General features: G+C 40.8%; 1 protein-coding gene across 1 annotated transcript in view; it reads left to right on the forward strand.

Moving 5' to 3' along the window:
• The window catches only part of LOC102877386 (tetratricopeptide repeat protein 23-like), a 204,662-nt gene that overhangs the window by 53,249 nt on the left and 134,840 nt on the right, over window positions 1–16,573 (forward strand). Inside the window, exon 6 of the mRNA XM_006902390.1 lies at window positions 12,867–13,044. Within this exon, the coding sequence (XP_006902452.1) occupies window positions 12,867–13,044 (178 nt within the window). The remainder of the gene's footprint in view (window positions 1–12,866; window positions 13,045–16,573) is intronic.

The raw sequence follows: 16,573 nt of genomic DNA on the forward strand, positions 1-16,573 counted from the left end.
ACTGGGATAATTGGGATGGGAGTGTCAGAGACAGTGCGATTGGCACAGGACAGAGCAGAGTTTAGGGCTGTTGTACATAGGGTCGCTATGAGTTACAAGCGACTCGACGGCACATAACAACAACAACAACATAATTGTGTTTATTTTTTTTAAAGTGCAATCCAACAGAATGCAGAAAGTGTCAATATAATTTATCACAACAATAAAAGCTTGATTAAGATAATGAAAATAACCAGGAGCAGTACATCAACAGGAAATTGTCCGAAATTCAGATCTGTTGTACATAGGAGATTCCATGGCACCTCAAAATTCAGCTAACAGTACCAAAGTTTGCCAGCAGATGGCGGGCCTTGTACATGTCTGTGTTAAATATCCAAGAGGAATTTCTGTGTTTAGCAGACTGACTTTTGTTGCTTCTTATAATCTTAATTTCCCCTCCCCATGACATTTTCCCTAGAACTTGCATCTAAAAAAGGTATGATTATCATCTTATCATCTTGCCATGTTCCCTCACTGGAGTGTGAATGCCATGCCCAAATAGATCTGTTTTGAAAAGTAGCAAGGTTTGATTTTGTATGCTTATGTAGTTGAGACATTGGAACCTTTCCTTGAGCCAGGACTGAGAGGCAGACCCAGGCATATTCCCAGACAGCCTGTGCCAAATTTATGTTTCTCTTAAAAGGACATCTTTGGCCGCATCCCCTTCCTCCTACCTTCCCTTTTATGGCTCCTGACAGGTAGGTGTTTCTCCTGGCCTGACAGAGGAGGGCTCTGTGGTGACTCAGGCTCCCATGTCCAAGCCTTCCTTAGGCCTGGATCACCTCTGCCCCCAACCCCCTTCTCTGCATCAGTTCTGCTTTAATACATAATTGATTATTAACTTTGGACAGCAATCTAAATCATGTGCTCCCAAGCAGGCTTCAGCAACACACATTCCAAATTATGCATTGCTGTGTATGCATCTATCCTTTTAAAACCTCATTAGGAACATCACCAGCAAAATTGGGTAAAAATTGAAGAGATAGCCTAGCTTTTGCTTTCAAGTTGCTTCATTTCCCATGGGACAAACTAGGGTTTCTAAGACGATAATCTTTTAAAAGCAGGTTGCCGCATATTTCCTGCACTGTGTGTATGATGAGCTCAAACTACTGACATTTCTGTTAGCAGCAGGGTGCTTTAACACCTGCACCACCAGAGAATCTACCCCAGATGGTAGTATTATACATGGAGATGCCACTCAACATGTGTGTGCACACACACGTGTACTCATTCCTAGCTTTGAAGATTCTTCTGTGTGTGGCACAGTGTGGGTGGCCTATTTAGACCTCATCTTCAGAGCATTCTCCTGGCTTCCCTGTGACTGCTCAATCTGGTGCCTGGTGCATGGCTGTGCTTGCCCAGCGGATACACTGCTGGCTCGTTGAGCTGGACTATTTCCCCTGTGTAACCATCAAAAGGTAGACACTTTTTCCCTCAGAACCTCACCCTCAGCATATATTTTTTTTAATAGCTTAATGTGAGACATAATGTGCAGGCTGTAGAATCAGCTGCAGATCAGGTCGGGACTCTTCCAGACATCCCAGGTGTAGGTCAGCATTCATTCAAGCATCCCAGCTGCGGTAACTTGAGCAAGCCGTGCCCCTCCTTTGAGCGTTGCTGCCTTGTTGTTTAAGTGGGTTGCTGGGAGAATTAGATTGGTACCTCATTCAAGTGTCTTGGCTGCTGGGTCTGTTTAGTTTCCTCAGCTGCCAGGGCAGTGCAGGCAGTGATTGGATCCTGCCTCTCAGTGACTCCACACAGGCAGACTAAAAGTGCACTCCATTGGATTTGCAAGACTCTGGGGAAGATTTTTCACTTATCCATTATTTTCCTAGAAAGGAAGAGAAAACAATGGATAAATAAAAACATCAAGTGAGACAGTATGTATCCACTATAACCTTGTTAAGACTATGATCTTTACCTAGTTCCTTGTGCTTCCTGTGAAAGCTTTCCAGGATCTCTTATTAAGAATTTTTGAAGTTTGCTTTTTTGATCCCATTGTCTCATCCTCAAATTTGTTCAGTGTAAAATCTCCAAATAGAACTTTTGTTTTCTGATCTATTTTCTACTTCATAATATCACCTAAAGGCCTTCACTGTCTCAGTTGGACTTTTCAGGGTGTGTTTTATTTATTTTAAGAATATCTTGCTCTGTATTTTTCTTTCTATTATAAGTTGTTGTTAATATGTGCCGTCAAGTCAAGCACTATTCATAGTAACCCTATGAACAACAGCTCTGCCCTATTCTCTGCCATCCTCAGCAACTGCGACACACTTGAGCCCATTGTTGTAGGCACTGTGTCAATCCATCTTGTTCAGAGTCTTCTCTTTCACTGACCTTCCACCTTTTAAAGCATTATGTTCCTTTCCAAGGAGTTATCGCTCCTAACAACATGCCTAAGTGTTTTTTTTTCCCCATCTTCACAATTTAAAGACATTTATTCTTATTTGGTTTTCCTTATTCCCTGTTCAACTTTAATATATATGTAAGCAACTGAAAATACCATAGCTTGCATCGGGTGCACCTTTATCTTTGAACTAATATTCTTATTCTTTAATACTTTGGAGATGTCCTTGATAACAGCATTTCTTGGCAGCAGATTTTTCCAATCTGTAATGATTGGAGCCTCAGAAACCCCTCTGGGGTAGTTCTCTGTCCTGCAAGACTACTATGAGTTGGAGTTGACCTGAAGGCAATAGCTTTTGGTTGTGTTTATTGTTAGACAATATTTTAGCATTAGGTGATGAATCAAAATGTATTTTTCTTTTTTTAATAATTTTAATGAACATTTACAGAGATTTTGGATTTTCATTCATTCATTGCTGCACTTCTCTCCCCCTCATCCCTCCTCCCCCCAAATTCGCTCCTCTCTTTCAAAAGTAAAAGAAACACTTCTTCCCTAGTACACAATCCCCCCGCACCCCTCTCACCACCCCAAGTACATTCCACTATGCAACCTTAATTGTGGACTCTTGTGACAACCATAAGACCCTATCATACATCGCTTTTAAATTATTCACTCCCTCATCTGTTTCAGTGCAGTATACACAATTTATCTAGTTTTTCTCAGTCTTACCCCAACCCTAATATCAGTCCCATTTTACAACAGTGGCACCATGCAATATTTGTCCTTTTGCATCTGAGATATTTCACTCAGCATAATGTCCTCCAGGCTCACCCATTTTGAATAATATTGCATGAGTTCCTTGTTTTCCAATGCAGCATAGTATTCCATTGTGTGAATATACCACAGCTTCTCTATCCAGTCGTTTGTTGATGGGCCATGCCTAAAGTTTTGTTTTTTTTTTTATGCCTAAAGTTTTTGAGGTGTAGCTTCACCATCTTGCCTCTAAGGAACACTCTGGCTACATTTTCTCCAAGACACATCTATTTGTTCTTTTAGCAGTCTATAAGCTATTTAGTACTCTTCTCCAATACCACAATTCAGAGGCATCAATTCTTTTTCTGTTACCCTTATTTATTGTTTAATTTTTGGATGCATAGCAACTGATTGAAAATACCTAATTAAGTGTGCCATACATAGACTTCAAACTGACCTTATTGCTCCTCAGTACATTGGCGAGGTCGTGGAGAGTGCACTTTCCTGGTGCGAGCTGTCTCCTGATCTCCTGACTGCTAGTACCAAGTGTGTTGATTGTGCATCCAAGTAAGATGAGATCATTACCAATTTCAATCTTTTCTCCATCTGCCATGATGTTGCCTGTCTTCTTGATGTTGAGATGCGATTCAGATCAAAGACTATAACCTTTGATCTGCAGGTTGTCTGCCAGATGTTCTTCTGGTCTCTCTCCTCTGCTCCTGGGAATGCCCTGCTGTTCTCTAAAAGTGATGCTTCTCCCAGTTGCTCCTCCCATGGGCATTGTACCTCCAGTGCTTTATACTTACTTAATGAGGCAGGGAATCTTTTTTTTTCTCTCTCTTGCCCCTCTTCTTCTTCCTATATTCTTGTGACTAGAGAGATGCTTTTGTTTAAGCATCTTGTTTGAGAACAAGGTAGGATTTAAAGCAAAAAGTATGATTCACTTTTCTTTAAAAAAATATGAATAAACAAAGAATCATCATGCTACCTGACCATCTTCCTATTTCTTGAATCCTATAAAGCTTTAATATATTATGGCATGGCATTTTAACCTCTTTCTTTTTTATACTATCCCCTTACAATGCATATTTTCCTTAAGCAGTTTCAAATTGCAATTAATAAAAGCAATATATAATTAACTATCCTTGACTTGACTTTCTATGTCAAGTTCTGTGCTAAGTTGTTCAGATTTCATCTCATTTAATCTTTAGTCTTCCCTGTGAGGTGGATACTATTCTCATCTCCATTTTGAAGTGAAGTTCCTGGGGCTAGGAGAAGACAGGTCACTTTCCAAGATCACAACTGGGAAGTGATGGAGCAGAACCAATACGTAAAGCCCTTTTCTGTCTAGTATTCTGTGTCCAGATCCCTAGGCACAGCCCTGACCTCACTCACCAGGGCACCAGCAAACCTCCTCAGGCAAAGCCTTTTCTTGCTCACTAGGGAGTAGAGAAGGGTCTTGATGCAGATTTTTTTCTAGTTTTGATCACTCATTTTATCTCAGGGTTAACTTCTCATCAGATGCTGAGCAAAGCTCTGATTGTATTCTGGGGTTTAGAATTACTGTCAAATTCTGCAGCTTTAAAAAAGGTAACTTCCCATTGCCTTAGTAATCCAAAGGAGGTTGTATTTGTTTACTCCCTTTGTGATGCACTCATTAAGCAAAATATTGGTGATTTGAAACTCCCCCCACCCAGAAGTCCCGTGGACAATGTGCTTCAGTAAAGAATATGTCCTAGAAGGCCGTCAGGCTCTTCTACTCTGCACACAAGTCACTTTATGTTGACACTGGTTCAGTGGCATCCAACAAGACAGCAGCATTGTGTGTTCAAACAAGGCTCCATCACTGTAAGATCTTCTCAGGCTCATCTGAAAGGAGACAGTGTCTCATACCCATCTGTAGAATTACTGCAGTATAGTTTCATTCAATAAAATATGCCATGATTTAAGTTGTGGACCTGCCAAATCAACATACTGTCACATATTCTGTTGTTCAAAAGTTCTCTATCTTTTTCATCTGTCTAGTATGGTTCTTGAAGCTACTAGAAAGCATTGTACATGCACTAGGTAATAAATCCTCAACCCTTCAGGTAGATTGAATATGAATGTGGTGATGCTATGTGATGAGCATGGGCAAACTCCATTGACAATCCAGCCCCTCAGTTCTACCACAGAGCTTCCAGCTGGGCCTCTATTCCAGCTTCTGGACTGTGGTCCACTCAAGCACTAGCCTCTGTCTGTGTCAGGGTCTTGAAGTCCAGGGCATAAAGTGATGGACATAGCAGTTTCAGGGTCCTGGTCGCCAGTGTTGCCTCCAGCTCTTCTTCCTTCTCCTCCTCATAGAACTCCAATTTTGGGTTTTGGGAATCTAGCCATGCTGAAAAGTGAGGTTGTTGCTTTTGTGTTGTTAGGTACCATCAAGTCCACTACAACTCTTAGTGATCTTGTGAACGACAGATCTGAACCTTGCCTTATCCTGGGCTGTCCTCACAATCTGCATTTTGTTCAAGTCTTTTGTGGTCATTATGTCAGTCTACCTCACTGAGAGTTTTCCTCTTTTTTTTTTCAATCACCCTCTACTTTTCCTGGCTTATGTCCCTCTCCACAGACTGATCCCTCCTAAAGACATCCCCAGAATAAATGAGACAAAGGCTCACCAACCTCGCCTCTAAGGTTTCACTTCCCTTCAGACAGATTTGTATATTCAGTACTCTTCACCAACACCATGGTGCAATAACATCAGGTCTTCTATCATCCTTACTCATTGTCCAACTTTCACGTGCATAAAAAAAAAAAAAAGAAGTGATTGAAAAATGCTGTGGCCTGACTCAGGCATATCTTGATCTTTAAACTGACATCTTTGCTCTTTAGGACTTTGGAGAAATACTTGACAGCAGATTTCCCCTGTGGAACACGTCTTGATTCTTGACTGAAGCTACTGTGGATGTTGATTGTATCCATGTAAAATGAAATAATTGACAGCTTCAGTCTTTTTTTGTATCTACTATGATGAATGAAGAGTGGATATATATTGTGAAGCTTTGTCTTTTGTGTGAATAGCATACTTGCAGTAAGCTTGAAAAGACTTGATATTGCATTAATTTGACAGCTTCTATTTCTGGCTGTCATATTGATGTCAGTTCCCTGAAATAGCATGTGACGGTAGCATCCAAGTGTATAAAGTATAATGGACTTCATTTTTATTAGTGGTGGTGGTGGTGGTGGTGTGTGACATTAAGTAAGAACCGACTCATAACTGACCCTCCAACCATGTTTTCAAAGGCTGTAATTTGCATAGGATGAGATTGTCCATCTTTCCCTCTTGGAGCAGCTGGTAGATTCAAACCATCCGCTTTTGGGTTGGAAGTGCAACTTCTTACTAGGCCACTTGTTGTTGTTGTTACTGTTGTGTGCTGTTGAGTCACCTGTGGCTCATAGTGACCCTATGTACAATAGCTCTGAACCCTGTTCTAACTTGAGCCAATGTCATTGTTTCTGATGCACCTGCCTCCATTACCCTAGTCACTGTGTCAATCCATCTCATTCAGGGTCTTCCTTTTTTGTGCTGTCCCTCCACTCTCCCAAGAATGATGTCCCTCTCCATGGACTGGTCCCTCCTTGCAATACAACTAAAATATATCAGACAGAGATTCAAAATCCTTTCCTTCAAGGAGCAGTCTGGTTTTATCTTTTCCAGGATGGACCTGTTTGTTCTCTTGGCAGTCCATGGTATATTTAATACCACAACTTAAAGGCATTGATTCTTCTCAGCTTTCTGATGCATAGCAAGTAATTGTGAAGAGCATGGCCTGGATCAGGTTCACCTTAATCACTAGCCTGACATTGTTGATCTTTAGTGCTGTAGAAAGGTCCCTGACAGCAGATTTTCCCAATGAAATACATTTTTTTATTTCCCGGCTGCAGGTACCATGAATGTTGATTGTGGAGCCAAGCAAGGTGAAGCTGTTAGCAATCTCAATCTTTTCACCATCTATCATGATGTTGCCAATTTGCCCAGTGGTGAGAATCTTTGTTTTCTTGATGTTGAGCTTCAGTCCATATTAAAGGTTGTAATCTTTGCTCTTGTGCAGCAAATGCTTCAGGTTCTCCTTAGTTTCGGCAAGCATGGCTGTGTAATCTGCATAATGCAGATTGTTGATGAGTCTTCCTCCAACCCTATGCCACATTTATCCTCATAGAGCCCAGCCTCGTGGATGATCTGTTACACATATAGATTGAGTGGAGGAACCAGTCCTTGGTGAGACATCATGCTGAGAAAGTTAGAGGGTCAGTGAAGGAGTGGAAGACCTTCAAGGAGATGGATTGACACAGTGGCTACTGCAGTGGTCTTGAGCAGGACAGAGACAATGAGCATGGCACAGTACAGGGCAAAGTTCCTATCTGTTGTTCAGAGGGTGGGGGTCACACGAGAGGAGATTGCTCATCTTTCTCACAAGGAGCCTCTGGTGAAATCTCCGGAGAAGTACAACCTTTGAGTAATTAGCAAAACTCTCCACAGACTATGCTGCCAGACCTCTATTTTGTACTCTGACTATGAGTTATTGTTTATTGAATCAACGTCAGTGGGTAGTGTGCCTTTTTCACTTTTTTAAATGCTAACTGTTGGTGTCAGGAATTTTTGTTTTTAACATGCCTAAATATGTCTAATTTTTCCTCTTCTAATTTGTATTTTATTTAAGAAATTCTCCCCTACCCAAAGTCACACAGTCTTTCCTATGTTTTCTTTCAGACTTACTGAAATTTTGCCTTTTAAACATAGGCCTTTGTCTGCTTGAACTTAGTGGGTATGGCATGAGGGGTCCATTCTTTTCCTCCATGTGGCCAAGTGCATGTTGTTATGTACCATCAAATCAGAACAGACTCATAGTTGACCCTCCAGCGGGTTTTGGAGATGGTAAATCTCACGGGATTGCCCACCTTTCTCCTGTAAAGTGGCTGGTAGGCTTAACTACATGTCTTTAGGTTGGCAGTGCGACTCATCACCACCAAGCTGCCTGAAAGTTTGCAGACTTGGAATCGGAACTGCTCAACAGAGCTCAAGCTGTGAGGCCAGTGGCTGCAAAACTTAAATTTGCAGAGTTAATAAATGGCAGTGAGTCACCTTGGGTGTGTGTATGTTTTATGAGTGCCTGGGCGTCCTTGGGGCTGGGCTTTTTGTTCTCATTTAGGACATTCTTGTAATGAGGATAAAACCACAGCAGCCAACTCCATGTGCTTGTTCCTGTCACGCTTGAGTCATCCCAGGTCTTCTTTCAGCAAGAATTCCCATTAAATCCCAAGCAGTGACATAGTGGACATTTACTGCTTAGACTTGAGCAAAGTATGATATGTTTTTTCTAAAGGGTTTGGGGAACATTTGATGCTCCCATATTTCAACAGTTGCTTGGGGTGAGTGTCCCCTGGTTTGTCTACAAAAATTTTCTGAGTGTATAGTATGCCAGGAAGAGGGTCTAATACTATTTCTTTTATAACATTTTTATAAATGTTCCATTTCTATATTAGATTAATTATCTTTCATTTTCATTACCAAGATAATATAAAAACTTACTTTTTAAAGATTTTCTGTGTACAACTTAATTCTAAGATTTGTGGAAGTTAATGTTATGAAATAAAGCTTCACTGTCTAAACCAATAAATATGCAAGTTCTTCCTCCCCTCCTTTCCTCCCTCAGTCTCAGAGCATCTGTCCACACTGTGCCTTGTTACTCAGGGAACTATCAAGGCCAAGATGCTGGCTTGTGATGGCATTTAGCAACAATAATTGTTGGGCCACGAGTGGTAACATTTGACCCTTTGAGAAACTGACACTGTTTTCCAAGGTAGCTGAGCTGTTTCACATTGCCACCAGTGGTGGGTGAGGATTCCGATTGTAGACACCAGTATTCAGAGGAGGAAACCAAGTTCAGAGAGATTTTATTCTTGCCTAGTGGCATGCGACTGAATAAATGGGATGTTCAATAATGTTTCCAGTTTTCTGCTTCTGCCAACATGATTGTAGATGGACAGCCCTGTCTCTCATTCAATATTCATTTCTATAATATTTTCTCTGGAGTCATGTATTTGAAGGGTGATGCTTAAAGGCCAGCTTGATGTTAATTTGGAATAATATGCTATTCCTTTTGCTAAAATGGTTAGAGGACGGCTATTAGTTACTTATGGTCTCCATTACAGCTCCAAGGTGTTTCATTAGTTTGTTCTTTCTGGAAAGGAAATATATATCTATATATCTATATATATATCTGTGTGTTTATATGTATACACACACACACGCGCGCGCACACACACACATACACACACACATACATATAAAATAACTGTGTTTTAGTTGTTACCAGTTGTTGATAGAAAAGAGATACCCCAGCTAGATGGCTTTAACAGAATCAGAACCAACTTATAGCTGATCATCCATTGGGTGTTTGAGGCTGTAAACTGCACAGAAATTGTTGCATTTTCTCCCAAAGAGCAGTTAGAATTCACTGTCAAGGAAACGTGGCCTTTGTGTTAACACCACAACTCCTTGTGGACTGCACCACCAGACCTCCCTTTGTTGGTGTTGCATGAGCAACCTCATTGCTGACTCACTGGCAAGTTTTCTAACACTGAAAATCACATGGGAGGAGATTGCTCCTCTTCCTCTCATGGAGGAGCTGATGGATTCGAAACACTCACCTTAGGGTTGGCAGCACAGCTTCTTACCACTAAGTCACCAGAGTTCCCGCTAGGAGGCTGGAGTCCAAATTCACCATTCCACTTCTAGGGGAAGGACTTTCTCTGTTGCTCATTCTCTGGAGAACTCCATGTGCTGTAAGTGTTGCCTGGTACCAAGGTGTTTAATTGTGTAAGGACCTGGATCCAAAAGAGGTGTTCTTCCCTCCTGGAGTTTATTTCTTGGTGGCACTGAGCTTTCCTCCTACCTTATCTCCATTTCAATCTCCATTTTCATATCTAGTAAGATAAAAGCTATAATAGTCCACACCCAGGAGAACTCCCCTTATAAACAATTAGGACTATAATGGCATTTGAGAGTGTTACATTTCATCTTAATCTTCCTGTGAAGTTTAACAGATCATTTGGGATAATGATATAGTTTTCACATTATGTATATGTGCTCTGAGGGAATACTATTTAATCCTAGGGAGCTCCCCTGGCCAGATGATAAGAAGTTGTTCTGCAAACCCAAAGTCAGGTGGTTTGAATTGTCCAGATGTTCTGATGGAGAAAGATGGACAAACCCTTCCCAAGTGATTTACTGCTTCTGAAAACCCACTGGACTGTGAGCTATGAGTCAGTTCTCAATCAATGGCACATAACAGCCACTACCATTCAGTAGATGGCAGTGAGGATGAATGCCTGCCTTGTTACTGCTTAATTTTTTGCTTTTTCTCTTACTTGGGGGCTTGAGTGCCAGACTTCTCATATTATTTCCTTCTAAAGCCATTGCCTTGATGAGCTCATACTGACATTTGTATTTGCCTTATTAGTCGTCTGTGAATGTCACAGGCAGCCTTGGAAACAAAGGGATTACCAGGCATTTATGCCCTTGGTATACTGTGTCATGCAAGAATATTTTTTACTGTGATCATATATGTATGGTATTGCCCCTCTTCTCTATGCTCAATGAGATACAAAATCAACTTAAGTCATTCTTGAAGTAAATACTTTCTCCAGATTCTTGAGGAATGGTTTGTGAGCTTTCTGGGATGGATCAGACAGTGAATACTGAGGTTTTTATGCTGTATGATCCTTGCTATAATTATACAACTTTACTAATATAAAGAACAAAACCAGCCACAGATGATAGATACATCAGTGAATAATTGTGACAGCAAACCTTTGTTTACAAAAGCATGCAGTGGGTTCCATATGGCCTAGATGCCAACAAAGACAACCCCTGTTCTTGTTGTTTACACTTCATCTATCTAATGAGTAGGGAGTTGCGCTGCCAGCCAAAGGCTGGTGGTTCGAATCCACTAGGTGCTCCTCAGGAGAAAGATGAGCACTTTCCTCCTGTGCAATGGATAGCTTCTGAAAACCCCTGAAAGGTCAGTTATGAGTCAGTTCTGACTCAACAGCACATAACAACAACATAACTATCAAACTAAGGTGATTTATTGACAACTATCTGTTTGAAAGCCTTTTCCTATCATCAGGGATTATAAAGGGTTTTCTCTTTAAAAGTAAAGCATGACACTTAACACCGCTGATGTACAGTGGTGCACATTCCACAATCATTAGGAATTAGAAAGCAGGAACATATTACTAAACAAACCAGCTGCCATCTAGTCTCTGCATGGTGCCCTGAACGTGTCAGGGGAGAACTGGGCTCTGTAGAGATTCAGTCACTGGTTGCTCAGAAGATCACACAGCCTTTCTTCTGATATGTATCTGGGTGGCCTCCAACTGCTAACCTTTGGGTTAGTAGCCAAGTGAATTGACCATTTACACCTCGCAGGGACTTCTAGGCATATTCCTAATTCACCAATCGGTCTCTTCATTTCTAGGATTAAAATTGCTGCAGAATACAGCCCTACTTGATTCAAGTACATATCCCTAACCTCTGTGTGTGCTGTAAATCTCTTTAAAACTGCTGAAGATATTCCAGTCCATAAACATTTCAGTCAGCTTCTTATTTTATTATAACCATCTGAACTGGATTTACTGATTTCTTTGATGATAAACTTTACGTAATTGTTTTTTCTTGAAGTAAAAAGTCTATTAAGAGTCCTAGCCAGCATTTTAGAATTTTAAATGTTTTTATGTTTAAATATCTTTTAAATGTTTGTTGTATTCATCAAGTTTTTTAGCGATAATTTTATCTGTGAAAGATTCTTATCCAAGAGAAATTGTAGGAAGCTGTTGACCTACAGCTGCTTTTACTTATTTCAGTCAACATTTTTCTGATATAAAGGTAATACAAAACAAACTTGGCAAGTTTAGGAAATTAAGAAACTTGAAAATAAAAACCCTCAAACTCAAGTCAGAACTGACTCATAGCTGACCCTCTAGCAGGTTTTTGGAAACTATAAATCACGTGGGAGGAGACATGGATCCAATGATGGATTTGAACTGCCAGAGAAACACTGCCTTGGAGTTAGTGCCATGACTCTCTACAGTGTAGGCCACCAGAACTTGCCTAGAAAGCTTTGTTGTTGTTGTTGTTGTTAAGTGCTGTGGAGTCACCTGCAACTCATCAGGGCTCTTAACGCACAGCAGGTCTGAACCTTGCCCAGTCCTGCACCGTCCTCATGATCTCATGCTCAAGTCCATTGTGGTAGTCACTGCATCAGTTCTTCTCATTGGAGTTCTTCCTCTCTTCCCCCACCTTCTACCTTTTCTACCAGGATGACTGTCTCCTGGCATTGGTTCTACCTGAAAATATCCCAAAACTAAGTGAAGCATAGTTTTCACCTCATCTTTTGGCACTATATCCAACAATATTCTCCTAAGATGAAGAACCTGCTAAGTGACTTGAAGATGATACATCTGGAAAGTAGTAGAGCTGGGCTTGGACCCCAAGTAGTGTGACAACAGAGATTATCCTTTTAATCACTGCACCATGGTACCTCTTAGGGGAAGGCTTGTCTGGCTAGCAATGAATCTGGACAACAGTGGTCAGATTGTGCCAAGCCCTAACTAGGATGCCATTGATAGTTTCCATTTTCATTTTTAAAAATGTAATTCCTTTTGTTTGTTTATTTATTTTCAGTTTGTATCAAGGTCAGAAGAAATTCAAAGAAGCTTTGCCTCATTACCAAGAGGCTTTGGAATGTATTGAGAGCAACAAAGGCAAAAAAAGTCTAGAGTGTGTTCCAGTACTGAGGGAACTGGCAGGAGTAGAACAAGCCTTGGGAATCCATGACTCATGTATCAGCCATTTATTACAGGTAAGCTGCAGTGTACTGGACTCAAAAGCTGTTCCAACCCTGATGCTTTTCATAGACACAGGTGTACCAGCCACTCTGAAAATGCCTGGCTTCTAAATCTGAGCAATCAAATTAAGACAGACTAGAGAGAAGGATTGGCCATCCACTTCCAAAATAGCAGGTTTTTGAAAACCCTATGGATAACAGAGCATACTTAGACAGCAGATATGGCAACTGAGACTGAGCCCTCAAGTATGGAAACAAATATGCGGAGGAACAACTCTAAGCAAACACTAGTAATTGGAACATGGACTGTAAGAACTAGGAATGTGGGAAAATTGGATATTGTTAAGAAAGAAATGGAATGCATAAAAATTTACATACTAGGTATTGGCAAGATGAGATGAACTGGCATGGGACAGTTTGAGTCAGGATCATATGATTTACTATGGTGAGACGAAAAGGTGAGGAAAATTGGGGTTGCTTTCTGAGTTAAAAAAGTCATTTCTAGATCCATCTTGAAATAGTGTTGTGAGTGACAGGATAATATCCATACACATACAAGGAAGTCCAGTGAATACCACCATCATTCAAATATATGTACCAACACGAGAGCCAAAGAAGAGGAAATAGAAGATTTCTACCAACTTTTACAGTCAGAGATTGATCAAACATGTAATCAAAATGCATTATTAATAATGGGTGACTGAAATGCTAAAGTTGGGAATAGAGAAGAAGAATCAGCAGTTGGAAAACATGGACTTGGTAACAGAAGTGAAGCCAGAGAGAGAATGATAGAATTTTGCACAATCAACGACTTATTCATTGCAAATACATTTTATAAGAAACATAAATGTAGGCTGTACACATGGATTTCACCTGATGGTGTGCATAGGAATCAGATCGATTACATCTGTGGAAAGAACTGCTGGAGAAGCTCAATATCAGCTGTGAAAACTAGGCCAGGTGCTGATTGTGGAACAGACCACCAACTACTCATACGCAAGTTCAAGCTGAAGCTGAGGAAAATTAAATCAAGTCTACAACAACTAAAATGTAACCTTGAGTCTATCCCATTTGAATTTCAAAACCATCTCAGGAACAGGTCTGAGACCTTGGACATTGATGAGCGAAGACTAGATGAGCTGTGGGAGGATATTGAGACTATCTAGGAAGAATGCAAAAGGTCATTACAAAGACAGAAGAGGAAGAAAAGACCAAGATGGATGTCAGAAGATACTCTAAATATTGCACTGGAGCACCAAGAAGCCAAAGCAAAGGGAAGAGATCAAGATATTAAGCAGCTGAACAAAAGATTTCAAAGGACAATGTGGGAAGACAAAGTATTACAATAAAATGTGCAAGGAGCTGGAGTCAGAAAATCAAAAGGGCCTAACTTGCTCAGCATTTCTTAAGCTAAAGGAACTGAAGAACAAATTCAAACCTCAAGTTGCAATACTTAAGGATGCTTTGGGCAGAATATTAAATGACCCAGGAAGCATTAAAAAAGGATGGAACTAGTATACAGAGTCAGTGTACCAAAAGGAATTGGTGAACACAGAAGAATTTCATGAAGAAATGTATGAGCAAGATGCTGTGGTGATGAAGGAAGAAGTTCATGGTGCTCTGAAAGAATTGGCAAAAAACAAGCCTCCAGGAAATGATAGCGTACCAATCGACATACTTCAACAAACAGATGTTGCCCTGAATGTGTTCAACAAGTTGTGTCAAGAAATCTAGAGGACAACCACCTGGCCAACTGACTGGAAGAGATCAATATTTTTTCCCATTCCAAAGAAAGGTGATTTGACAGAGTGTGGAAATTATCGAACAGTATCATTGATATCACATGCAAGTAAGATTTTGCTGAAGATTATCCAAAAATTACTGGAACAGTACATCAAAAGAGAGCTGCCTGAAGTGCAGGCTGGATTTAGAAGAGGTTGTGCACTGGGGATATTATAGCTAATTTCAGATGAATCTTGGCTGAAAGCAGAGAGTACCAGAGGAATGTCTATCTGTGTTTCATTGACTATGCAAAGGCATTTGACTGTGTGGATCACAACAAACTGTGGCTGACTCTGAGAAAAATGGGAATCCCAGAACACATGATTGTGCTTATGTGAAACCTATTCTTGGATCAAGAGACAGTCATCAGAATATAGCAAGAAAACACTGCATTGTTCAAAATTGGGAAGGGTGCGCATCAAAGATGTCTCCTATCTCCATATCTTTTCAATCTATATTTGAAACAGATAATCCTAGAGGCTGGGCTCTATGAGGAGAAGTGTGGCATCAGGATTGGAGGTAGGCTCATCAACAATCTGCATTATGCAGATGACACAACCCTGATTGCTGAAAGTGAGGAAGACCTGAAGCATTTGCTACAGAAGGTCAAGGACTGCAGCCTTAAATATGGATTGAAGCCCAACATCAAGAAAACAAAGATTCTCACCACTGGGCTGATTGGCAGCATCGTGATAGATGGCGAAGAGATTGATATTGCTGACAGCTTCCTTTTGCTTGGCTCTATACTAAACACTCTTGGTACCAGCAGCCAGGAAATTAAAAGACGAATTGTATTGGCAAAGTAAGTTGATGAAATGGATCGATTCAGTTACTGGGGTAATTGGGATAGGTGCGTCAGAGACAATAAGATTGGCAAGGGATAGAACAGGGTTTAGGGCTGTTATACATAGGGTCCCTGTGAGCTGCAGGTGAGTCGATGGCACATAACAACAACAACAACAAGAATAAGTAACTCACTTGGCCTTAAATGCTTAATAAACTCTTATTATTGGATGAATTAATGAATAGTGAAAACTGGACCCTTGCTACCAGGTGCATATTTAATGAACAGTCTAAGACTTTCTAAAGCATGTTTTCCTCATACTGCATATGTACTTATTTTTTTGTGCATAAAGAGCCCTGGTCATGTAATATCTAATGTGTCAGGCTGCTAACTAAAAGATTACCAATTCAAAGCTACCAGCTGATTTATAGGAGAAGCACGGAAAGTCCCCTCCCATAAAAATGTACAGCCTTGGGTGCATGAAGAGTCTGGCACTGCTGGTCACCTGACAGTCACCCTTACATTCAACCTTGGACCATAGCACTTCAGTGCTGCTTCGCATGTGCGCAGGAAAATGATGTCCTCCCCGCTCTCCAAGGAGCTGCAGCATAAGTACAACATGCACCCATACCCATCCTCAAGGACTACAAGGTCCAGGTGATCTGAGGAGAGTACAAAGGTCAGCACGTTGACAAGGTGGTCCAGGTGGACAGAAAGAAGTATGTATCCAAATGGGAAGAGTGTAGCATGAGAAGGCTAATGAATCAAGTGTCCATGTGGGCATTCACCCAAGCAAGGTGGTTCTCACCAGGCTGAATTTGGACAAAGATTTGGGGAAAAAATTATTGAATGTAAAGCCAAATCTCAGTAAGTTGGAAGTTGTTGTTGTTGTTGTTATGTGCCGTCGAGTCATTTGCGACTCATAGCGACCCTATGCACAACAGCCCTAAACCCTGTTCTATCCTGCGCCAACCGCAC

The sequence above is a fragment of the Elephantulus edwardii genome, unplaced genomic scaffold (genome assembly GCF_000299155.1).
Source record: "Elephantulus edwardii isolate Elephantulus edwardi_28Jun2011 unplaced genomic scaffold, EleEdw1.0 scaffold00403, whole genome shotgun sequence".
Lineage (NCBI taxonomy): Eukaryota > Metazoa > Chordata > Mammalia > Macroscelidea > Macroscelididae > Elephantulus > Elephantulus edwardii.